This window comes from Rana temporaria, chromosome 2, assembly GCF_905171775.1.
Source record: "Rana temporaria chromosome 2, aRanTem1.1, whole genome shotgun sequence".
NCBI classification, from domain to species: Eukaryota; Metazoa; Chordata; class Amphibia; order Anura; family Ranidae; genus Rana; species Rana temporaria.
Window position 1 is genome coordinate 133,466,749 of NC_053490.1, and position 26,844 is coordinate 133,493,592.

The following is a 26,844-nucleotide window of genomic DNA, read 5'->3' on the forward strand; positions in this document are numbered from 1 at the left end:
TTTTTTTTTTTTTGTCAAAGGCTAATTGAACAAGGGGAAGTTAGAAGCTAATTGGCTACTATGCACAGCTGCACCAGATTCTGAGTGCTCCGGTTTTAGTAAATCTCCCCCAATGTCACCTTGCTCTTACATTATCTCTGTCCCACTTCTCAAGATGTCACTATCCAGAAAGTGTGTATAGGAAATCAATTTTCTCCCTAGAGACACTTTCCAGATGGCGAGTTCACTCATGTGTCCCCCAGGCAGCTGCTGCAGTTCGCTTTGTTTTTATGTGTATAAAAACTGCTTAATTTTTAAAGGGATTGTAAAGCTTAAAGCGGGGGTTTACCCCAAAAAAAAATTTTTTAATTACATCTAGCAGAGCCAGCATACTAAGGACATTACATTTCGGCAGGTCATTTTTTTTTTCTCTGTACATACCTTTATATCCTGATGTTGTCCAGGGCCTCCGGGTTCCGATGACTGGGGGACTGGGCGTTCCTATCCTTCCGTTCGATGATTGACGGCTTGTGAAACAGGTGACATGTCGGGAAATAGCCGAGCTGCGAGTCGGCACTATACGGCGCCTGCGCAGTCAGCTCTACACGGCGGGCGCAGGTGCCTTATAGTGCCGACTCGCAGCTCGGCTATCTCCGGGAATCTGGTGACGTGCTTTGTGCGACAGGTCACCTGTTCAACAACCTGTCAATCATCGAACAGAAGGATAGGAACGCCCAGTCCCGCAGTCATCGGAACCCTGAGGCTGGGATAGGAACGCCCAGTCCCGGAGTCATCTGAACACGGAAGCCATGGACAAAATCAGGATATAAAGGTAAGTACAGAGAAAAAAAAAAAAAAAAACTGCCGAAATGAAATGTCCTTACTATGCTGGCTCTAATGTAAAAAAATAGTTTTTAGGGTGAACCTCCACTTTAATATTTTTCTTAAAAAAACAAAAAACAAACAAACATGATTTACTTACCTGAACCTAATTTTCTGGGGTCCACCACTGGCACTCTTGGCTCCTGCACTGCTTTGTGCATGTGCGCCCTCATAGGAAGCTCATAGGGCTCTTTCACACGGGCGGCCCGTTCAGGTCCGCCTGCCAGTTTTTTAGGCGGACCTGAACGTGCACTCCGTGCTCCTCTATGGAGCCGCGGATGTAATCGGTGACATGCCCGCTGACATCCGACCCGCCAAAGTGTGACGGAGGAAAAACCTACTTTTCCATCCGTCTGGCGGATCGGATCGGGTGAACACGGACAGACGGTCCGTGTTCATCCAATCCCCCCCATAGGGGAGAGCGGAGAAAAGACAGGACGGTCCCTGCACAGTGTGCGGGGACTGCCCTGTCATCCGCCGGCTCAGCGGGGATCAACGGAGCGATCCCCGCTGAGCAAACAGAGGTTCACGGGGGGCGGATCAGTGTGAAAGGGGCCATAGGAAGCTGCTTCTCATGGCGGTGCACCTGTAGGCTCACTCCCAAACTGGACTGTGTGCATCTATTGACACACAACTCAGCTCAGTCCCACCATCCGGCTCTCTGCTCACAGATTTTAATTAACAGCAGTAAAAACCGATGGCTCCCATTGCTGCCTCTGAGTAGAGAGAGAGAGGGGAGAGCAGCTGCAGATGGGCACAGCAGTGAATCGAGAAAGGGAGGTGAGGGGGCTATACAAATGCAGGGAATGCATTAAAGTGGTTGTAAACCTCTGTCATTAAATCTTAACTTAGCACATATATCGGTAGTGTTTACTTGTCTTTCTCCAAAAGCTCTAAGTGTTGTTTCTCGCTGGTGCTTCGTTCCTCTGTTAGGAGTCACTTCTGACAAGTTTGACATATGAGATAAGTTTGTGATGGGGGAAGGAGCTCAGCACACAGCTTCTCTATTCAGGATACAGGTCTGTATCCTTCCATCAGTCCTGAAAGTGGTGTGTTCCTTTAATCCAATCAGGTCTCACACACTGTAACTGCAGCTCTCCACCCCTTCTCTGTGATACTGACAGATGAAGACCGATTTTATCCCAATTCTGCACTTTTGAACAGATGTAGAGAAAAGAAGACTGCATATAAACAAGTAAAACTTATGTAAGAGGATTTGTTTAACCACTTGACCACTGGGCACGTTAACCCCCTTAATAACCAGACCAATTTTCAGCTTTCGGTGCTCTCACAATTTGAATGACAATTACTCAGTCATACAACACTGTACCCAAATGAAATTTTCGGCCTTTTTTTCACACAAATAGAGCTTTCTTTTGGTGGTATTTAATCACCGTTGGTTTTTTTATTTTTTGCGCTATAAGAGAAAAAAGACTGAAAATTCAGTAAAAAAAAATAATTTTTCTTTGTTTCTGTTATAAAATTTGGCGAATTTAGTATTTTTTCTTCATTCGTTTGCATAAATGTGAAAGATGAAGTTACGCCGAGTAAATAGATACCCAACATGTCACCCTTCAAAATTGCACACGCTCGTGGAATGGCGCCAAAAAAAAAATCCCCATAGATGACGTTGCAGGGTATTGTGGGGTATTGCGGAGTATTGTGGGGTATTGCGGAGTATTGTGGGGTATTGCAGGGTATTGCGGGGTATTGCGGAGTATTGCGGGGTATTGCGGAGTATTGCGGGGTATTGCGGAGTATTGCGGGGTATTGCGGAGTATTGCGGGGTATTGCGGAGTATTGCGGGGTATTGCGGAGTATTGCGGAGTATTGCGGAGTATTGCGGGGTATTGCGGGGCATTGCGGAGTATTGCGGGGCATTGCGGAGTATTGCAGAGTATGGGGGCATTGCAGAGTATTTTGGGGTATTGCAGAGTATGAGGGCATTGCAGAGTATGGGGGCATTGCAGAGTATGGGGGCATTGAGGAGTATGGGGGCATTGAGGAGTATGGGGGCATTGAGGGCATTGCAGAGTATGGGGGCATTGCAGAGTATGGGGGCATTGCAGAGTATGGGGGCATTGCAGAGTATTGCACAGGGAGGGATGGATGGCTGGATCTGTGACTGCATGTGTCACAGATCCAGCCCGCAGCAGCTGCTGCTGCATGCGCTCTCTCCCCTCTCACACTGTACCGTTCGGTACAGAGAGGAGAGGGAGGAACCGGCGTCATCACATGACGCCGGTTTGTTTTCTAGTGATCGCTCCGTCATTGGACGGAGCGATCACGTGGTAAACCGCCGCTATCAGCGGCGATTTACCGTGATCCGTGATCAGCCGGCGATCAGGACCCGGCGGTCATGGAGACTCCCGTGTGCACGCCCCACAGGGCGCGCGGGAGCGCGATTCTGGGAGGACGTACATTGACGCCCTCCCAGAGTTAAGCAACCGCCTTGTAGACGTATTTCGTCTATAGGGCGGTTGTTAAGTGGTTAATCTCTGTGCATCACCTGAGGTTATTCACTTCACTGGGTATATGAGAGGGTTTAAAAAAAAAAAAAAACACAAAAAAAAGTTCTGCCTTTAGAACCACTTCAAGTTGGAAGGGGGGATAATGCAGACTTGTCAGGCTTTAACTCAATAAACAGTAATATGTATTTAATTTCAAATAAGAAGAGGCATAGGAGAACAATAACTTACCTTATATTCAGGTCCAGTATAATCTGTTTCTTGTCCATTTCTGTATGAGCTTTAACACCAGTTATCTTTGGGGCCTGCATAAATTAGAGAACACAATAAGAGCAGAGATATTGCAGATGCAGTTCATACAGACAAGGCCTCATTCACACGAGGCGGATCCATTGCAGCGGAGTCCGCCAGCTCAGCGGGAGATCTCTCAGTTGATCTCCGCTGACTGAGCGGGGAGGAGCTTGTCGAGCACCGCTGATTCCTATGGAGAGATCGGAGGAAAAAGGACGCATTTCCCTTTTCATCAGATCTCACCCGACCCGATATGGACGAATGGCAATGTATCGCCATACGTCTGATTTTAGCAGTTCGGATGTCAGCGGACACGTCACCGCTGACATCCGTCGCTCCATAGATTTGCATGGAGCGCCAGTTCAGATCCGCCGAAAAAATAACAGTGTGAAAGGGGCCTAAAGAAATCACCTATATATTATTCACTTTAAAATACAGGTTTCAAAGATGGTTGCTCAGAAAAAGCAGCACAAAATTCAACATTTTACAGAAGCCAATGACTCCTGCTGCTGTGTCTCAGCCAATGAGGAGGCAAAGACTCAGGAGAGCAACTGCTCTTGTGCACATCATTGGATCAGAAAAGTATTTGGGGGGGGGGGTTGCGGGGGAAACAGCATACAGAAGGTTTTTAAACTTTATGCATAGAATACATGAAGGTGAAAAAACCTACAGGCTTTACAACATGGGTCTTCAAACTACGGCCCTCCAGTTGTTCAGGAACTACAATTCCCATCATGCCTAGTCATGTCTGTGAATGTCAGTGCATTACAAGGCCTCATGGGATGTGTAGTTCTACAACAGCTGGAGGGCCGTAGTTTGATGATCCCTGCTTTATAACCACTTTAAATGTGGTGGCTGCATTTGTTTTCCTCTAAGGCTTATTTTCCTTTATTTCTACCTGGTGATCCGGCCTGTAACACATTTGTAAGGTGTCTCCACTCTAGATGGAGGAGCAACTGAGATATTTTTGGACAGCAGCATTGTCAATATACCGTATATACTCGAGTATAAGCCGAGCCGAATATAAGCCAAGGCCCCTAATTTTACCACACAAAACTGGGAAAACGTATTGACTCGAGTATAAGCATACCTCACTGTGCCTCACTTTGCCTCACTGTGTTAATGTGCATGCCTCACTGTGCCCATGACTAGACTGACATTTAACATGGGAGTCTATGGAAGGGGTGCCTGGCTTTGAAAAATCGGTTCTCCCAGCCGTAGGACTCCCAGACAACAAACGTTGCACACTTATAGAGAAGAAATGGGGCTATATGTGTGCCAATTCCTGGGTCCAAAGGACCTATGATCGGCCAGTACCGGGTCCCCAAATTCACTGGAGAATTGACCGTTTAACATAGAAGTCTATGGAAGGGGTGCCCGGGTTTGAAAAATTGGTGTTCCCCCGGCTGTAGGTCACCCGGACAACAAACTTTGCACACTTGTAGAGGAAGAGTGGGGCTACATGTGTGCCAAGGTTGGGGCCTTTGGGTCCTACGGTCGGCCAGTACAGCGTCCCCAAAATCCAGGAGATCAGGCGCAAAAAGGTGACTCGAGTATAAGCCGAGGGGGGCATTTTCAGCACAAAAAAATATGCTGAAAAACTCAGACAATACTCGAGTATATACAGTAGTAGCAGATTTGGATAGACTTGACTAACACATTAAAGCCAAACTCTAGATAACAATTTTTAGGCAGTTTTTTGTTTTCACTTTGGGATAAAAATTACATAAATGAAAAAAGCTGGCCACTGTAAGTACCCCTGTCAGTCTTGTTTTAACCCTCTAGCTGCCACTTTTACTGGACAAGCCAACAGGCTTACCAGGATCAACAAGTGAAAATAAAGGGGGAAAAGCCTAAAATAAGAAAATTACTGTAGCCCTAAATGTGGGAACTGGTTGGCAGCAATAGATTCCATATTTGGTTTTGGATTTAATACTACTTTAAGCAAAATTTGAGACAAAAATATGTCAAAAAGTGTGTATTCCCATTCTAAGCAATATACCTGAAATATATATATATTTTTTAAAACATACAAAGGGCTGAAATAGATTAATAAATATATTAGGATTTTTAGTCAACATTTTGGAATGAGGAGCTGATCTTTGTTTAGTGAAGACTGGTCTCTCCACTCACCCATACCAGGATTAAAATATAAAAGACAGGACTGCATTGGTTGCTATAGGCACTATGAATAGTAGTGTTTTCAGAACATTTTGATCATAAGGTTGAAAGTTCATGAATAATAAACAAAACGGTCTAACAATGTAGTGTTGCCTTGATTCACTTCCCCCAAGGACCCTACAAGGCCAAATGCCGCCTAACTGGCTTGCGCTGTCCTTGGTAATGTTCTATGAAATCTGACTATTTATACAGCATAAGGAGGATGTCGGGGGAGGGGGGGGGGGGGTAAACTGGAGGTCCAACAAAAATATACTAAGGCCTCATGCACACCGGACGTTTTTACAGCTGGTGTTTTTGGCTTCAGACGTTTTTTTTTCTGCAGCCAGTAAACTCTCCAGCATGTTAACCTATGCACACATAGGCTGTTATCAGCGTTTTTTGAAAAAAAGCGCTACAGCAAACACAGCTACAGCTTTCTACAGCTAATGCTACTGGCGTTTTCATAACGTCCAGTGTGCATGAGGTCTAAATAATACCCCAAGTCCCCTTAAAATAAATACAATACTGTCTAAACATTTTAGGCACTCTGAAAAAAATGCTGTAAAGTGAAAATGCTTTACAAAAGGAATAGTTGTATTTATCAAATTACCAAGCGCCAAAGCCCATTAACTAAAAATTCTAAATCATATCAATATTTGGTATACCCACCTTTTGCCTTTAACCTCCTCCCGCCGTATAGTAAAATGACGGCGGGCGGGATCTCCTCTCATTCCGGGACGACGTCTTATGACGTCACCGCTCTCTCGCGTGGCCGTCTTCCAGGGACCCTGATCTCAGTAAAGAGCCGATGATGGCTTTTAACCCATGTGATCGGCTGTGTCCAATCACAGCCAATCACAGTAAACAAGGAAGTGCCGTTTATCGGCTCTCCTCGCCTCACACTGACAGAGTGTGAGGCGAGGAGAGCCGATCGGCGGGATCTTCTCGCAGGGGAGACTGTACAGGTAATCAGGGCACTGATGATTACAGTGCAGTGCCCCGCAAGTGATGCCAGTCTGTGCCCATGAGTGACATTAGTGTCCATCAGTGACACCAATCAGTGCCGCCTTTCAGTGCCCATCAGTGCTACCTACCAGTGCTCATCAGTGCCACATATTAGTGCCACCTATCAGTGTCCATAAGTGCGGCATATTAGTACCTCCACTTCAGAGTCATCTAATCAGTGCCCTTCAGTGCTGCCTCATCAGCCTATTAGTGAAGCCTCATCAGCGCACATCAGTGAAGGAGAAAAATTTGTTATTTACAAAATTTTCAGGTCAAAACCAATGACGTCCTTGCGACGTCATTTAGCGCAATGCACGTCTGGAAATTTTAGGGACGGCGCATGCGCAGTACGTTCAGCGCAGGAACGCGCCTAATTTAAATGATCCACGCCCCCTACCTGGATCATTTGAATTAGGCGGGCTTGCGCCCGAGGATTTACACTACGCCGCCGCAACTTTACAGGGAAGTGCTTTGTGAATCAAGCACTTGCCCGTAAAACTTGCGGCGGCGTAACGTAAATGAAATACGTTACGCCGCCGCAACTTTAGGCAATCATACGAGAATCTGGCCCTTTGTCTGTTTTTACCTAAAAAACAACAACTATTGTATTATTTTTGAATGCATTCTAAATTTACACCAGTGCCTAAAACCTTTACACCAGCATTTCCCTTGAAATACTGTAACTTTCCTGGCTCAGAAGACCCTCACTATATATTACTGTATCCATAGTACATTAGAGAAAGACTGCTCCCTACATATGTGGTCATTGAGAAGAATCCCCCCCCCCCTTACAAATAGCTAAAAAGTTCATTGTTGTCCATTGTTACTCATCTGAGAGGTGGAAGTGGTCATTGCTCAAGGCATCCTTCGCAGCCTCTAGAGCAGGGGTCTAAAACTGGCGGTCCTCCAGCTGTTGCAAAACTACAAGTCCCATGAGGCATTGCAAGGCTGACAGTTACAAACATGACTCCCTCAGGCAGAGGCATGATGGGACTTGTAGTTTCACAACAGCTGGAGGGCCGCCAGTTTGAAACCCCTGTTCCATGAAACCCTGGTTGAGAAAGGCTGCTCTACACAGTACTGTACGAGTTGATAGTACTCCAGTCAGGTAAACACACAGTCTGCATTCCTTGTATCAAGTGTATTTTAAACTACTAATGTTCAGACTGTGCAGAAATAGGTTCGGCTTTATTAGCTTAAAATTTTTTGCAGTAGCCTCAGTGCGAATACTGAATCTTATTTTGGATTCTTACCTTTTGACCAAGGTTGATCTTCGTAAAATAGAAAGTGGACAGGTGCGTATTGCTTGAGCGGATCAAAGGTGCTATAGTGTCTATTAACATCTTCTCCAAATACTGACCAATAAATGGCCACATCTGTGCAATGAGCTAAAAGAAAAGTTATACATAAGTCAGATCATATACATTTTATCACATTACGCTTTAGGACCAGTTGTACTTAAAAAAAAGGTGTTAACCTTGTCCTTAGAATCCTATCAATTCCTCACTTTCATTGGTGGCTGCATTAGTTTCATTTTTTAGTCTCTTTCTTCTATTTTATTTGATGATCTTCCGGCTTCATGTACACGGGACGTTGTTCAACCTCTCCTGAATGATTTAAATCGGATGTCCCGCGGCCATTGTTTTTTTTTTGTCATTAATTTATTTATTACATTTAAAAAGAGTACTCACTGTTCGAGTCTTTTAAATCATCCGCTGTCCAATTTTGTATGAAATTATTATTTATATAATGAGTTTTTATAGGTTTCCATTTTGCTTGTGGGCATTGTGAAGCCCACAAGCACTCATTTTCTTGTTGCGGTGAATGCTGATCTCCCAGCATTCACTGCTCGTTCCCGTGCATGCTCAGTCTTTAGGGCGAGCAGGGACATAGAGCAGATAACTCGCAGCAAGCCTCCGCAATGACTCCTGGGAGCAATGACACATTGCAGGTAAGGGAAATGACGCACTACCTGCAGTTAACACAGACAGGAAGGAAAGTGACAGATAAAGATAAAACAGGTACTGTCACAAAAAAAAAAAAAAAATCTGTTTCTACCTTCATTCGAGGCTGCAATGTAATTAAGCTTGAGTTTTAAAATGGGGTGGAGCTCCGCTTTAACTTGGCAGCTAGAAATCAGCACCTAAAAACGACAGTTTAGCCGTGTTTGCATCTAGAAGCGTTTAAAAAATATTTTTGTGTTAAAATGAAAAACGTCTGTAAACGAAACTCTTCTAAACGCGAGTTACCACGTTTGGCGCTTGAAATGCCTCTAAACACAGCTTCTGAACGCATTTTTTTGGTTTCCAAAAAAAAGCCTCTAAACTCAACTGCATAGAAACGACTATAAACGAGCCTGTGTACATGTACTGATAAGATAACAGAGGAGAGTTCAGGAGCAGTTGAAAAAATAGGATTTTTGTACTCACCGTAAAATCCTTTTCTCTGAGTTCATGGACGGGCACAGCAGCAATCTTGACAGTAGGTTATTAGCCTTCTATTAGGAGAGGACTAGGCAGAAAACATGTTAAAGTGTTAAACACACATCAAAACTGTACAGTACCGCCCAGGGGACGGTCCCTCTAGGTCTCCCTGCATCTTAGCTGCTCAGTTTGTCACAAAGCAGTACAAACATAAAAAAGGAGGGGTTGGTGCGGTGTCCGTCCATGAACTCAGAAAAAAGGATTTTACCGTGAGTACAAAAATCCTATTTTCTCTTCCAGCAATCTTGACAGTAGGGACGTCCCCAAGCAGTGTCAAAACGTGGGGTGGGAACAGCATTAAAACCAAACTTCACCCCAAACAACCAGAGCTCCTTTTAAACAGCCGCCTGCAAAACCTTGCGGCCGAAGCAAGCATCCGAAGATGCACCCACATCAACCTTGTAAAATTTTGTGAAGGTGTGAACGGACGACCAGGTTGCCGCCTTACACACCTGGGAAACAGACGCTTGATGTCAGAAAGCCCAAGAGGCACCTATTGCCCTGGTCGAATGCGCCATGACAGGAAAGGGAGGTGCCCGCCCTTTCTGGGCATAGGAGAGGCCTGAATCACGACCTGTCTGATCCACCTAGAGATGGTGGCCGATGAGACCGCCAGACCCTTCTTAGGACCGACCACCGAAACAAACAGTGAGTCCGACCTCCGAAAAGAAGCAGTAGCAGACAGGTACACTCGCAGAGCTCGGACAATGTCAGGGAATGTAACGCAGCCTCTTTTAGATGAGACGGTCGAGGACACAAAGACAGAAGTACAATGTCCTCATTGAGGTGAGAGGACGAAAACGACCTTAGGAAGAAATGAAGGCTGCGGACGCAGCACCACCTTATCCTTGTGGAGGATCAAATAGGGAGCCTTGCATGACAAGGCCGCCAGCTCAAAAACACACCTGACGGGTGTAATAGCCACCAAAAAGGCCACCTTCTGAGAGAGTCAGTAAGGGAATCTCTCTAATGTTCTCAAACGGCGGTTTCTGAAGTACTGAGAGGACCAGATTCAAGTCCCACGGGTGTAGTGGAGGACGTACCGAGAGGGCCACATGTCGAACCCCCTGCATGAACGTACTCACCGGGGAGTGAGCCGCCAAGGGTCGTTAAAAAAAGACAGCCAAGGCTGAAATCTGACCCTTAATTGTACACGTTTTTGGTCCACCCCACGCTGTAGAAACAGCAGGATCCTGGAAACCGAATATGTACGCAGACGCCACTTCATCTCCTCACACAGAGATGTAGGCCTTCCACGTGCGATGGTAAATCTTGCGAGAGGACGACTTCTGTGCCCTCAGCATGGTAGATATTAGGGTTGTCCCGATACCGATACTAGTATCGGTATCGGGACCGATTCCGAGTTTTTCCGGCGGTACTCAGACGCCGATACTCCGCCCCGATACATAAATAGAATACTTGCCGCCGACCGCCGCCGCCCGCCGCCGAACGCCGCCCGACGCCGAACGCCGCCCGCCGCCACGAAACGCCGTAATCCGCCGCCATTCGCCTCATCCCCGCTGCCGCCGACTCTGTAATACGGGCGGGAACATTACAGCTTTGAATAGCTGTAATGATTCGCACCACGCATAGACACTCCCCCTCGCTCGGGTGAACTGTCCAATCCCGAGCGAGGGGGAGTGTCTATACGCAAGGGCGGCGCCAATCATAACAGAGATTCAAAGTTGTAATGTTCCCGCCCGTATTACAGAGTCGGCGGCAGCGGGGATGCAGGTAAGCGTGACATGGCTGGATGGGGGGAGACGCTGCATGGGGGGAGACGCTGGATGGGGGGAGACGCTGGCTGGATGGGGGGACGCTGGCTGGATGGGGGGACGCTGGCTGCATGGGGGGACGCTGGCTGCATGGGGGGTGACGCTGGCTGCATGGGGGGTGACGCTGGCTGGATGGGGGGATGCTGGCTGGATGGGGGGACGCTGGCTGCATGGGGGGTGACGCTGGCTGCATGGGGGGTGACGCTGGCTGCATGGGGGGTGACGCTGGCTGCATGGGGGGTGACGCTGGCTGCATGGGGGGTGACAATGGCTGCATGGAGGGTGACAATGGCTGGGGGAATACATTGCTGGATGGGGGGTGACGCTGGCTGGATGGGGGGTGACGCTGGCTGGATGGGGGGTGACGCTGGCTGGATGGGGGGTGACGCTGGCTGCATGGGGGGTGACGCTGGCTGGATGGGGGGTGACGCTGGCTGCATGGGGGGTGACGCTGGCTGCATGGGGGGTGACGCTGGCTGCATGGGGGGTGACGCTGGCTGCATGGGGGGTGACGCTGGCTGCATGGGGGGTGACAATGGCTGGGGGAATACATTGCTGGATGGGGGGTGACGCTGGCTGGATGGGGGGTGACAATGGCTGCATGGGGGGTGGCAATGGCTGGGGGAATACATTGCTGGATGGGGGGTGACAATGGCTGGATGGGGGATACATTGCTGCATGGGGGGAGACAATGGCTGGATGGGGGGTGACGCTGGCTGGATGGGGGGTGACGCTGGCTGGATGGGGGGTGACGCTGGCTGGATGGGGGGTGACGCTGGCTGGATGGGGGGTGACGCTGGCTGGATGGGGGGATACATGGCTGCATCTGTGGGGGGACATCGCTGCATTTGGGGACACATTTTAAAAAAAGTATCGGTATTCGGTATCGGCGACTACTTGAAAAAAAGTATCGGTACTCGTACTCGGTCCTAAAAAAGTGGTATCGGGACAACCCTAGTAGATATCACTGATTCCGACAGGCCTCGGTCCCTTAGTACCTGGCTTTCAACAGCCATGCTGTCAAAGACAGCGACTGTACAGCAGGATGAAGTATAGGACCTTGTGACAGAAGGTCCTCTCGCATCGGCAGACGCCAAGGAACATCTGATACCAGACGCACTAGTTCGGCGTACCAGGGACGCCGAGGCCAATCTGGAGTGATTAGGATCATCGGAAACCCTGCGGCCTCAACTCTGCGAAGCAGATGGGGGAGAAGCTTTAGAGGGGGAAAAGGCATAAATTAGCTGATACTGACCCCACAGTGCCACCAACGCGTCTGTCGTGTCCGCCCATGGGTCTTTTGACCTGGCCACAAATCTCGATACCTTGCAATTGAGTTGCAAGGCCAGGAGGTCCACGTTTGGTGTGCCCCATCTCAGGCAAAGGAGTTGAAACACCTCCGGGTGTAGTGACCATTCTCCTTGGTCCAGCGTCTGGCGACTTAGGTGGTCCATTTGCCAGTTTTTTAGGCCCGGAATGTATATGGCCGAAACGCTCCGTTCTGCACACCTCAAGATGTGAGCGATCACCGACGCTGCAGCTGAGCTTCTTGTTCCTCCCTGATGGTTGACATATGCCACCGCCGTGGCGTTGTTCCACTGGATCCTGGCTGGACGCCCTTGTAGCCTCTGAGACCACGTAGATAGGGAAACAGCCTGATCGCTCAAAGTTCCAGGACATTGATCGGCAGGCGGGATTCTTCCTGAGTCCAGCGACCCTGGGCCGACTGAACCCTCAGACCCCCCCCCCCAACCAGTAAGGCTGGCATCCGTCGTGATCACCTTCCAGTGAAAGCGAAGGAACGACTTCCCGGACCGAAGAGTCAGGGAAGTCAGCCACCAAACCAGGGAGGCCCTGAACCGGTGGCTCACCCGGATTTGACAATCCAGTGACGATGGCCATTTGTCCCAACTTGACAGAATTTCCCTCTGCAACACTCGAGTGTGGAATTGAGCATAAGGTACCGCCTCGAAGGAGGCTACCATGAGACCCAGGACTCGCATGAAAAAGCGAAGCAATGACCATCTCTGGGATGTCAGCAGCTGCACCGCAGCCTGCAGAGTCTACAATTTTTCCACAGGGATAAAAACTCGCCTCTGAGGAATCCAGAACCAACCCCAGGTATTCTAGGCATTGAGTCAGTACCAACACCAACTTCTGAGTGTTCAGGACCCAACCAAAGTCTCGGAGGGTCTGACAGGCTATAGACATGCCCTCCTCTAATTCTGAGCTCAAAGTGGCGCTCAGAAGAAGATCGTCCTGGTAGCCCACGATAGCGATTCCAGCAATGCCAGAATCGGGGCGAGCACCTTGGTGAACACCCTCTGCACCGATGCCAGGCCAAAGGGGAGAGCCACAAATTGATGGTGGTCTTCCCCGACCGCAAAACACATAAATCTCTGATGTCTGGAGCATATGGGGTCATTTAGGTATGTGTCCTTGATGTCCAAGGACGCCAGAAAATCTCCCAGATGGAGAGCAGCGACCATAGAGCGAACTGATTCCATCCTGAACCTTTGTACTTTTACAAAGCAATTGAGGGCCTTGAGATCCAGGATTGGACGGACCCCGTCCTTCTTCGGGACTACAAACAGGTTTGAGTAAAAACCCTGAAACCGTTCCTGTAAATAGTACAGGTACGATCACCCTGCGCACCAGCAGATCCTGAACTTCCCCAAACAGGGCATTCCCGACGAATCGGAGGAAGCTGGAGGTTGGAGGGAAAAAATCTGTTTGGTGGGCAAGAGAGAAACTCTATCTTGTACCCCGAGGAAACTACCTCACCAACCCACCGGTCGGAAAGTAGAGAAACCAGGGACGCTTTTGTCCTTCAGCAGGTGACTTATAGGCCTGGGAGCGTTGACCTACAGCACCGGGCGGACGAAAAAAAACGCTTATGCATGGAGAAGGAGGGCCCTTTCCTACGGCGTGGCTCCTTACCCTTTCTGGATTGCGGGAGCAGAGTGATCTTGCCTCCCCTGGCATCTTTTATAATGTCATTCAGAGAGGCACCAAAAAGTCTCTCATCCTTAAAAGGCAAATCCAGCAGGTACTTCTTAGAAGATTGGTCTGCGGATTAACACTTTAGCCAGATCAGGCGGTGCAACACCACCGCATATACCAAGGCTCTGGACAGCAAGGGAATCGTATCCAAGGCTGACTCGCAAACAAACTTAAGGCCCTGCACCAACTGGTCGGCCAGTTCCACACAGTCCGGGGAGCCTGATGCTCCTTTAACCCTTGGTGCAACATTTTTGCCCAGTCTGTGACACCAGGGCCCCGGCCACAGCAGGACGTACTGCTGAGCCCCTTCCACTGGAAGCGTGGTCACCTTGTTTAGTCTGGACACAGGGGGGTCCACTACCGGGGGAGAAGTCCATTTCTTCAGGAAATTCTCCTCAAAGGGGTAGCGGTTTGCGAAGCATTTCGGGGCCAAAAAAGACCCACTCCTTGTATAAAAGCTTATCCAGGTAAGGTACACAAGGAAACACCTTAGCGGCACGGATCGGCTTACGGAACCCGAAAGAAACAGATATCTGTCGCCTCCGCCGTATCCTCCATCTTAAGAGTATCCCACACCACGGTGATAAGTGCTCCTATAAGCGCCCTCTTATGCGCTGACCCAGACCCGGAGTCGTCCGAACGGTCTAGGTCCACATCCTCTGACACATCAGAACCAGGGCCGGGAGCCGCAGCTGGGCCGATTCTGTGTCAGAGTTGTCCCGGAAGATGGCGAGGGGAGGGGGAATTTTTTACCCCCCTGTTGCCCACGCGCTGCTTCTACCCTGGCAAAAAAGGCCTCCAGGATCGCCCACAGAACCAGCAGGTGCAGGGGCACCAGTTGCCAACTCAGGCATGACTGGGGAAGAGGCATCCGCTTCCGACACCATGCTGACCCATGTTTCTGACACCCCCAAGGTACACAGCCCACCCTCCTAGCTGCCAGAGAACGAGGGGCCCCCCAGAGGACTCACCACCCGAACCGGTTACTGCACAGCTGCCGTCTGCCTTTCCCGCCAGAGGTGCTCCCCGTACAGCTGCCCGTGTCACTCTGTCTCTCTGCAGCGTGTCCAGGCTGTTTGCGCCGTACACACTAACACTAGAGGCAAAATTCTCTCACAAAACGGCCGCCCTGTAAGACAAGGCGTGTAGCTACACAAAATTGGCAGAAGGAGCGAAACAGAGGCCAAAAGAGCACCAGGCGCCACCAAATTGGCCGAGAGCCACATGAAGAGAAAACACTAGCACACACAGCATGGCAGCGAACACTCGGGACCCCCACACATGGCAGCCGGACAGCACCCCCAGGCAAACGGACCACACAGCGCAGCCCCTCCCCCCAGGCGGAAGCCCCGGTCAGACGCAGCCAGCCTAGCTCCCAGAGCATAGGGAGGAGGGAAAGAAGGGAGAGAGGAAAGGAAGGGTGGAAACCCCGTAATTGACCTCCCCGGGAATTCCCAGCCATGCCATCCTGCCGGAGCAGGGGGCTGCTACTTACCTGTCCTGAGTGGACTCGCTGGGAGCATTTCTGACAGACCCCATGCCCACGTGGTTACTGTGTGGCTGTCGGCCCTGGCACACTGACACAAACATATAGCTCGGTCATATGTGTGCCCCAGAGCATGTAGCTCACCGGCCACCCCTGGAGCAACGGGGCATGTTGTGGCCGACCCAGCACGTAGCTAAAGGCCTGCACACGCTCGATGGCCGAAACAAGGATCTGATGTCCAGCCTGTCACCCAGTTGGCAGTTGATAGTAGATCTCGGGAACAAAAAAGTAAAAAAATCTCCAAGACCAATGGGCCCACAGGGAGCCAGGTCCTTCTCCTATGCTAGGCATAAAAAAAACTGAGCTGCTAAGATGCAGGGAGAGGGGTTGTACCCAGAGGGACCACCCCCTGGGTGGTACTGTACAGTTTTGATGTGTGTTTAACACTTTAACATGTTTTCTGCCTAGTCCTCTCCTAATAGAAGGCCAATACCCTACTGTCAAGATTGCTGCTGTGTCCGTCCATGAACGGAAGAGAAAAATGCCCAACTGCTCCTAAAAGTCAGTTTACCAGCAGCAGTGTACATGAGGCCTTAGTCTGCTGTGCTTCAAAAGAACAAGCTCTCTTCCAGATGAATCAGTTTACAAGGATGAGAGAAGCCATTTAACACTGGCAGACATGCTTACAACGGTAAGACTGCTTTCACACTGATAGCGCCCGGGCATCGGCGGTAAAACAGCGCTATTTTTAGCAGCGTTTTACCATCGTTTTTGCTGCGCTTTTAGAGTGAATGGATCGGCTTTTTCAGGGCGCTTTGCAGGCACTATTTTTAGCGCTATAGCGCCTGCAAAGCGCCTCAGTGTGAAAGGGGTCTAAGCTTTTATTTGTGTAAAGCCTTTATCCTGTGCTCATGCATCCGGAGTAAGAGCACTCTAATACAGGAGATGTGTTACTGGCCAGATCAACAGATCAAAACAGAGGGGGAAAAAAGCTTAAAAAAAAAAACTAATACAGCCACCATATCTAATGATTGGAAACCTGGAATATATTACAATTTTGGGTTTAATACAACTTTAAAGCTAAACTCTGAGAGAGGTAAATGTCCTCCCTTGTAGTGGGACTGCCCCTGCACTGCAAGGGTTAACTACTGGTATATGTCTAGGAGACCCATTAAAGCAATTTTATTTACCTGGCACTCCACTCCTGAAGGCTCCTTTGTACTGCTAGACTGTTTGGTGCAGCCTCTCCTACCCTGCACTCCAGTGGCCAGATGCCCCTGACATCATGAGAACCAATGCAGGTCCCATAGCCCTATATTGGACATGGGACAGTCCACTGCCTGGGTGTAGGGGGAGCATTGTTTGCCAGGGGAGTGGAGGATCAATCCAAAAAAAAGTGCTTACCGTTCCCTAGAGTAAATGAGCATTCTCAGAGTTGGGCTTTAAAATAATGCTTAGGAAATTGGGGAAACTGCTTGTAATGTACAATAACCAAATTAATTGTTTTTTTTTTTCATATGCTTTAATATTATAACTATTACAATATAGCCTATTCCCATTTACTTTGCATGATTCTATCCTAAATGTATACTTGGATATCAAACAATAAAGCCTATGCGAGTTACATTGATGCAAGAGTTAAAAACAGTTGTCTTCATTTAGGAGTACTGGTGGAGATTTTATTTGTACCTACCATTGAAATTTAAGCTGTAAAGCCCAATTTAAGCTAAAAAATATTTAGGAAATTTGGACAGACAGAGTAGAGAAGGGCTGAAACCTTTATTGGGATTTTAATGCTGCTTAAGACCCCATTAGGAAGAGTTCTTCTCATCTTCTGTTCTGGTGACAAGGTGTCAGAGACAAGGGGGCAGATCCACAAAAGAATTACGCCAGCGTATCTATTGATACGCCGCATAATTTTAAAGTTCCTGCGTCGTATCTTTGTTTTGTATCTACAAAACAAGATACGACTGCATCTGGGATCGATCCGACATGCGTACGTCTTAGTACGCCGTCGGATCTTAGGTGCATTTTTCCACCGGCCGCTAGGTGGCGTTTCCGTCGATTTCCGCGTCGAGTATGCAAATTAGCTAGTTACGGCGATCCACGAACGTACGTCCGGCGCATTTTTTTACGTTGTTTGCGTTCGGCTTTTCCGGCGTATAGTTTAAGCTGCTATATGGTGGCGTACTCAAAATATGGCCGTCGTTCCTGCGTCGAAATTTTAATTTTTTACGTTGTTTGCGTAAGTCGTTCGCAAATAGGGATTTGCGTAGAATGACATCACCGTCGTAAACATTGGCTTGTTCTGGTTTAATTTCGAGCATGCGCACTGGGATACCCCCACGGACGGCGCATGCACCGTTAAAAAAAAAAAACTTAGTTTACGTCGGGTCACAACGTATTTCCATAAAACACGCCCCCATCATATCGTTTTGAATTGCGCGCCCTTACGCCGCCAAAGATACACTACGCCGCTGTAACTTACGGCGCAAATTCTTTGAGGATTCCAAAAAAATTAAAAATAAGTTACGGCGGCGTAGTGCATCTTAGATACGCTACGCCCGACGCAAAATTACGCCGATGTACGTGGATCTGCCCCAAGGTGTGTTGGAAATTCTCTGTAAAAAGGCAACCAGAACAAAACCTCTTTTGTAGGGGTAGAAAAGGTCGGTCCCTGGTATTAAATGGATACAAATGGGGGCTCTTACAGTAGTCACAAAAAAAAAACCCAAGGGAGGTGGAAACTCTTGCAAAATTAAAAAACAGTTTTAACTGCAGCTGGAATTTTCTAACCTGCCATATAAAAAGGAGGCAGAGTTTGATTAGCTACTAGGCACTAGCATATGTCAGCTAACACAGGCATGGTAGCTGACCTGCACATGCTCAGTTGTGTCTTTTATGCTGGAGAGAACATTTACTTGTTGTCAGAGCTAGCCAGGTCACATGATAGTGACATCATACATGTGGGCGTGTATACAGGCTGCAGTGGAAATCTCCTATCTGAACTCTTAGCACTGGAGAAACTGTGCAGTTTATCATGTAACCGTGGTATACAGATCATCCAGAAAGGTATATAGTGGCAATATTTTAATGTAAAAATACGTTTTATAAGCTGTAAGCACTGTGGAGGGGAAGATAAACTATTTTCATATTACTGGGTTTAGTAACACTAGTACATCATTTTTAACACCGTTTGCATGTCAGGACGAATATTTCTTGGCCATTTCTGTCCTGTACTCACACTCCAGCTAAATCTATTGTTCTATTTTGTTTTGTATAGAGCGCGAATGGGTTGATGCGTTAATGTTAGCTTTCCCTATTTAAGAGATTTCCTCAAATTTTTTTTGTCAGGACAGGATGTGAAATCTCTCCAATAGGGACACAGACAAAAACTTACAGCATAATGGGGAAGAAATAGAACTGAAAACAATTCTATTGCTGTCTGTACTTTCCTGTCCCAATGATAACTTTACCATATATCACTTGTCCCTAATGGGGATCACAGACAAAAATAACAAGCTGATAGAAAATGTTATCTTTCCCGACTTTATAAAAAATTTTTTTTTTTTTTTTTTACTGTGGTCAAGCTTGAATTTGCATCAAGGCAGTATACCAAGCAAACCAGGGGTGTATTTAGGTTTTGTGCTGCACTAGGCCTGACTAAACTCGTGCACCCCCTAATTTAAATATGACCCACCCCTTCCCTTCCTGTCAAGGCCACACCCCTTGCGGTTTAAGACCCACTCTGAAATTTTCAAGTGGGGACACTAGTTCTGATGGCCTGGGGGGGGGAGCAATGGATTCCCTCATTTGCACAGATTTCCTCTCACTTCCTGTTTGGCTATGGGACAGGAAGTGAAGGGAAATCTCTGCAATGGGGCAGGGATGGTAAAAAATTAGAAGCGACGCCCCCCCCCCCACGCAGTTGCAGAATGCCAACCACCCACATACTGGAAGCAGTGCAGCCGATTTATTGGGGCGCTAAACTAATTTGCGTAACAGTGTAGTGCAAGCCGGCAGAGACACTGTCCGTGCTGCCCCCCTGCAAAGTGCTGCCCTAGGCCTGGGCCTTGTTAGCCTAGGCCAGGATACAGCATTGAAGCAAACCCCCTAACCATGCACACTCTAAAAGAGACCCCCTATCTGGAAGTATACTCTACGCCACTTGTGTCAAACACAAGGCCCACTTGCCTGTATCTGGCCCGTCAGGCCATTTCATGTGGCCCGCGCACCTCCCCTGCAGCTGTGGCACCCCCTCGTCTCTGCCCACACAGTGTCTCAGCAGTCAACAACAGAGGAGGACAGAACACCTTCTACAGACCCTGCTCATTTCTGGTCAGCCGCAGCATCCCCTTGTCTCTATCTCCCCTGGTATCATCAACATGAAACTTTATTGGAGATTTCTCAAACAGAACACTGTCTGGTCTCCAAAAGCTTCTTGTGGATTATATCAGTGGTGTGCAACAACCTTCCTTATCAGACTTGCATCACATGCTACAGGAGTGTGAGTGGGCTCTGTGCCAGTCTGCCCCTCATAGCTTCAGTCGTAGGTTATTACCAAAACCAGTAATAATTGAATGCAGAGACAATTATTGAATATGATAAAGAGTAGATATTTATACTGTCTTACAGATACAACCGGCCCTTTGAGGGCAATCATAATGCTGATGCGGCCCACAATGAAATGGAGTTTGACATCTCTGCTCTACGGTATTCTACAATATGAATATTACAGCATGAATAGACTTGCCTTGTTCAGCCATTCTGCTTTCTCTACATCAGGGAAGTTAACCTGCAAAAATAGAAAGAACAAATTTGAGCAATTTGATTTATGGCTTTATGGTTTCAACCGAAGATAATTTGTACTTATATTCATTTATAAAGATAGTCCTCCTTCACTTATCTCATCCTTCGATTTTGCTTTTAAATGTCCTTATTTCTTCTGATAAATCCTCACTTCCTGGTCTGTCTGTAACTCCACACAGTAATGCAAGGCTTTCTCCCTGGTGTGGCGTGTCGTGCTCGCCCCCTCCCTTGGACTACAGGAGAGTCAGGACGCTCTCTACGTTGCAGATAGAGAAAGGAGCTGTGTGTTAGTGGGCGTCCTGACTCTCCTGTAGTCCAAGGGGGGGGGGGGGCGAGCATGACACTCCACACCAGGGAGAAAGCCTTGCATTACTGTGTGGAGTTACAGACAGAAGAATAGGAAGTGAGGATTTCTCAGAAGAAATAAGGACATTTAAAAGCAAAATCGAAGGATGAGGTAAGTGAAGGAGGACTGCACTAAAGGTAAAGGAAGCTATTTAGGGAAATAAAATTGTACCTTTACAACCCCTTTAGTTAAACAAAACCTTACTTAGGACTGAAATGAAGATTTGTTTAGATCCATCAGCATAATACCAGGAACAGAATGAGAAGCACCCATGTGCAGAAACCTTAGAAGTACTTTATTGTACATCACATATGAAGCACAATGTTATTCTTTCCATAAGGGTCACTAAATTCCATAAAATAATCTGCAATCTTCCTGTAGCATTTCTCAAGGCGATCACTAAATCATACACCCACAAGGTAGCACTGATGATAAATTCTAAACCTTCCCAAGTATTGCTTATATTGAAGCTAAATACCAGTGTTAAACACCCTAAATTGCTTTAAGCCAGCCATTCTCAAACAGGGTTGCATCCCAGTAGAGTCCCTCCTTACATCAGGTGCCCCCAGCAGAGGGCACCTGATGTAAGAGGTTGTTAGCGGTTCCTTGAGCTGTAGCTGACTGACCACCCATTTGATGGAGCCTGCATAGTTCTGGGGCCAACACCACATGGCAGAATTAGTGGCATTAAACTAATAATCTTTTTAGTTATCTGTAAGAGTAGTATTCTAATCACTACTGTAAGGGGGACACTCTCAACTCAAAGTTGCGCTGACTTTGGAGTGCAACTTTGACGCGACTTTGGCTGGGTGCGACTTGGATACGACTTTGGCTTTGACCAGTGATAATGGACAACTGTTGCACACAAGTTGCAATGTATAACGTTCAGTTACGACTTTCATGCAACTTCTGAGGGTTACCATTAAAGTCTGTGGCCCTCAAGTTGCATAAAAATCGGACCAAAGCAGTGCATGAACTACTTTGAAATTACTGCAACTTTAAGTCGCGCATATAAAAATAGGTATCATTGGGAAACATAGGGAAAGACTTGTCATGCAACTTTAATGTTCAAAATTTTGGAAACGATGTTGGCCTTAAAGAAAAAAAAAAAAAGCCAGCAGCTACAATCACCACTACAAATGAACACTTACCTGTCCAGCGCGCCTGCGAAGTCGGCAGCAATCGCTCGGTCCTTGCGGCTTCACTGCCCGGTTTCCATACTGCGCATGCGCGAGTAGCGCGGCATGCCGTCAATGGTCCCCACTCTCTCCTGGGAACAGCGTGTTTCCCAGAAGACAGCCGGGGGGGGGGGGTGTGACTTCCGTGGGAGTCGATACCTGGAAGTGGTGCAAATACCTGTTTTATACAGGTATCTGCACCCCCCTCCCCCTGAAAGGTGCCAAATGTGACACCGGAGGGGGAGAGGGTCTCGAAAAGCGGAAGTTCCATTTTAGGGTAAAACTAAGTGGCCTGACATTCCTCAAAAAAAAAAAAAATTAGGAGCCAGACAGCAAACTTTTGGACAAACAGTGGCTGCATCCAATCAGATGCAGGCACGGTTCAATTATTTTGACAGCCGACGGAGCATTCTGTCAAAATACAATAGCCATGGTAGGAGATTCATCCTTCCGCACTGTGTAACTTGGATGGAGGCATGTGTTATAGTTTATTTCTCAAAAAATTCTATGTGTATAGGCAACTAATGCCGCGTACACACGATCATTTTTCGGCATGAAAGAAAACGATTTTTTTTAAAACGACGTTAAAAAATACAGCATGTTTGAATTTTTTTTTGTGCAGCCCACACACGACCATTTTAAATGACGTTTTTAAAAACAACGTTTTTTTTCATGCCGAAAAATTATCGTGTGTAGGCGGCATTAGGCAAAAGAATATTATGACATCATCCATCATAATGAAAGCCCCACAAGTGATATCCCTTCAGTCAAATGCTATCTGAATTACAATACAATAAACACATCAAACATGAGAAAGCAGTACACAATGTAACAGAAAGCTCTTGGCTGCCGAACACACTGTCCTGTATATCTACTCATACTGGTTTCCGCTTGTTTATTAGCTACTAAAATGTGACTATCTTGTGCTGATGATGATAGCATCAGCAAGTAAGGAAACTGAGGTTACTTGTGAAACCAATGTAGGAGTGAAAAAATCATGATAAAAGAGAGGCAGAATGACAAAAATGGAAAAAGTGCATCTGTAACATTCAATCATTGACTCCTGTCTGGCTCTGCACTGCAATCAGACTCCTAATCATGTGGTGACATCTAGCTAGATTCAGAGAGACTTAGGCTGGCGTATCAGTAGATACGCCAGCCTAAGTCTGAATTTGCGTCAGCGATAATTTAAGCGTATTCTGGTAGCCAGATACGCTTAAATTAGGCTCAAATACGAGCGGCGTAAGTGTCTTACACCGTCGTATCCTAAAGTGTAATTTTTAGGCTGACCGCTAGGTGGCGCTTCCATTGCGGTTGGCGTAGAACAGGGATATGCAATTAGCGGACCTCCAGCTGTTGCAAAACTACAAGTTCCATCATGCCTCTGCCTCTGGGTGTCATGCTTGTGGCTGTCAGTCTTGCTATGCCTCATGGGACTTGTAGTTCTGCAACAGCTGGAGGGCCGCTAATTGCATATCCCTGGCGTAGAATATGTAAATCACTAGATACGCCTATTCACGAACGTACGCCCGGCCGACGCAGTACAGATACGCCGTTTACGTAACGCATTATCAGGCCTAAAGTTGTTCCATCAAATAGCTGGAATAGTAATGTTAAGTATGGCCGCCGTTCCCGCGTCAAAATTAGAAAATTTTACGTCGTTTGCGTAAGTCGTCCGTAAATAGGGTTTTACGTCATTTACGTCCACGTCAAAATCAATAGGACAGTGCGGAGTACTTTGCCGCAATGCACACTGGGATATGTAGGCGGACGGCGCATGCGCCGTTTGCAAAATACGTCAATCACGTCAGGTCAAGCCTCATTAACATAAAACACGCCCCATCAGCTAAAATTTGAATTAGGCGCCATTACGCCCGCCCGATTTACGCTGCGCCGCCGTAACTTAGCAGGCAAGTACTTTGTGAATCATGTACTTGCCTCGCTAACTTACGGCGGCGTAGTGTAAACACGATACGCTACGCCGCCGCAAAGTTAGGACGCCCTCTCTGAATCTAGCTAATCATGTCCGCTTTACAGGCCTTGCCCTATACCAGTGTGAGTGAACATATGCTTTTTCTTGACCACAGCAAGCACTAAAGTTCAGCATACAAAGAGAATACATTCACAATTACTACAGAGCATGGCTGCCCTGTAAATGTTGGAAACATGCCACCCACACATCCTCATTTCTGGTGGCACACATCAGGGCTAAATAAAAATGGGTGAAATCTGCAACTAAGGAAAATTCTGGTCCGCAGACCAAAAAGCCATTACAAGTTTGGGAACATCTCTGTGAATATGTCCAACTAAGCAACAGCAATACCAGGAAAATGGTAGTTTTCAGAATCAGAAATGTCCAGGTCCGGACCCAAGGCAAATAGCAAAATACATGTTAAATTTATATACAGGAACTGGTTTTACCAGTCAGGAGGTTTCGACATTTTCTCCATTAGGTTATGAGATTTGGTGACCTTTCTTTTCTGTATTGCATCTCAGTAATATACCCTGTTCACCTCCCCACTCCCATCCAGTGATTGTGAGGCTCTCTCCTCCTGTCAGCGTATGTGCATACAGTAGAGCCCGACAGTCCCCTTGCTCTCCCACTATGAGTGCTGCTGTATAGGGGCTTTCAAGAGGCTGATATCAAGATAGATTTCATTACTCAAGTTAAATTAATCACAAAATGCAATTATTTTTTTCCTAACGAATAGACAACCATACCACTCAGTGTCCCTAATCTCTGCCACACCAGTCATATTGTCCTTATTCACCACCACACCAGTTACAGTGTCCCTGATCACTGCCACACCAATTACAGTGTCCCTGATCACTGCCACACCAATGACAGTGTCCCTGATCACCGCCACACCAGTCCCATTGACCCTTATCACTGCCACCCAGTCCCACTTTTACTGATCACCACCACACCAGTCATATTGTCCCTATTCACCACCACACCAGTTACAGTGTCCCTGATCACCGCCACACCAGTCCCACTGTCCCTGATCACCACCACATCAGTCATATTTTCCCTGATCCCTGCCACACAGGTACAGTGTCTTTGATCACCGTCACACCTGTCATATTGTCCCTGATCACCGCTAACACCAAATACAGTGTCCCCAATCTTCACACCACTGTATGCCAGCAACAGTGTTCCTTATCACTGGCGTGCCAGTGGCAGTGTCTCCACACCAGTGTAAGCCAGCAACAGTGTCCCTGATCACTGCCACACCAATTACAGTGTCCCTGATCACTGCCACACCAATGACAGTGTCCCTGATCACCGCCACACCAGTCCCATTGACCCTTATCACTGCCACCCAGTCCCACTTTTACTGATCACCACCACACCAGTCATATTGTCCCTATTCACCACCACACCAGTTACAGTGTCCCTGATCACCGCCACACCAGTCCCACTGTCCCTGATCACCACCACATCAGTCATATTTTCCCTGATCCCTGCCACACAGGTACAGTGTCTTTGATCACCGTCACACCTGTCATATTGTCCCTGATCACCGCTAACACCAAATACAGTGTCCCCAATCTTCACACCACTGTATGCCAGCAACAGTGTTCCTTATCACTGGCGTACCAGTGGCAGTGTCTCCACACCAGTGTAAGCCAGCAACAGTGTCCCTGATTGACGCTACACCAGTCCCAGTGTCACCAGACTATCATAAGTCAGCAGCAGTGTTCCTAATTGCGGTCACACTAATCCTCAGTGTCACCAGACCAGTGTAAGGCAGTGTTTCTGATCACTGCCACACCAGTGCAGTGTTGCCTCTGCCTGCTGCCTGTACTTACCCTGGCCTGTTTATTGATCAGATTACTGCATACTGCCTAGTCTAATTCTTTGCCCGTTTGCTGACCATGTTTCTGCATGCGCCTGAGCTGACCAATCTCACATCCCGCTGACTACATTACTGTGAGACCACAGTCCCAGCCATCCCCTGCAGACAAATGCACTCCTGGAACCACAGGAACTCCTTTTTTTCTTCCTTTATTTAGCCTCCTGTACTTCCTGGCATTCCTAGTGGGCAGCCACATGCCAGTAGGCTAGGCTTGCTTGGTTTATAGAAACTGGAACTGCTATAGGTGACGCTACACTAAGCTATATTCCCTGAATACAGGAGGTAACCATTACAGTACATTGGGTTTGACACAATTGGTTGATTTGTATGATAAGCATGATACAATATCTGGTACATAATCAGTCCAGACACTGAAAAAAAAAGTCTCACACATGTGGTATCTCTATACTCAGAAGTAGTGAAATGTGTTTTGGAGTGTAAATCTAAGGCCTCGTACACACGATCGGTTAACCAGAGGAGAACGGTCTGATGGACCGTTTTCATCGGTCCAAACCGGTAGTGTGTAGGCCCCATAGGTTATTTAACCTTCGGTTAAAAAAAAAGACAACTTGCTTTAAAATTTAACTGATGGATTGCTAACGGATAGGTCAAAACCGATCGCTAGTACGTACAACCATCGGTTAAAAATCCGCGCATGCTCAGAATCAAGTCGATACATGCTTGGAAGCATTGGACTTTGTTTTTTTCAGCACGTCGTTGTGTTTTACGTCACCGCGTTCTGACACAATAGTTTTTTTAACTGATGGTGTGTAGGCACGACTGACCATCAGTCAGCTTCATAGGTTAACCGATGAGAACGGTCATTCAGACCGTTCTCATCGGATGGACTGATCGTGTGTACGAGGCTTTAGTGTGCCCATGCTGTGTGAGAAATATCTTATTAAAATTGCCAACTTTGTGTAAAAAAAAAAAAAAAAAAAAAAAATTTAATTTTCAAAAGACTCACTACGCTTTTCAGAAAATAACTTGGAATGTTTACTTTTCAAAATGGGGCTATATTGTGGGTGTTTGTATTGTCCTGGTAACACTACTGATAGTCAGGAAATTAGATGTGTAATTTTTGCCCCTGGACCGCCTGAAGGTGCTCCTTGGATTTTG

The 26,844-nt window shown here is 47.3% G+C and overlaps 1 protein-coding gene across 3 annotated transcripts in view; it reads right to left on the reverse strand.

Moving 5' to 3' along the window:
• Positions 1–26,844, reverse strand: part of ESYT1 (extended synaptotagmin 1) — a 168,680-nt gene that overhangs the window by 88,200 nt on the left and 53,636 nt on the right. For all 3 annotated transcript variants that reach the window (XM_040341095.1, XM_040341093.1, XM_040341096.1), the window contains exons 3-5: positions 20,286–20,327; positions 8,039–8,173; positions 3,561–3,634 (exon numbers count right to left, since the gene is read on the reverse strand). In XM_040341095.1, coding sequence (XP_040197029.1) covers positions 3,561–3,634; positions 8,039–8,173; positions 20,286–20,327 — 251 coding nt within the window. The remainder of the gene's footprint in view (positions 1–3,560; positions 3,635–8,038; positions 8,174–20,285; positions 20,328–26,844) is intronic.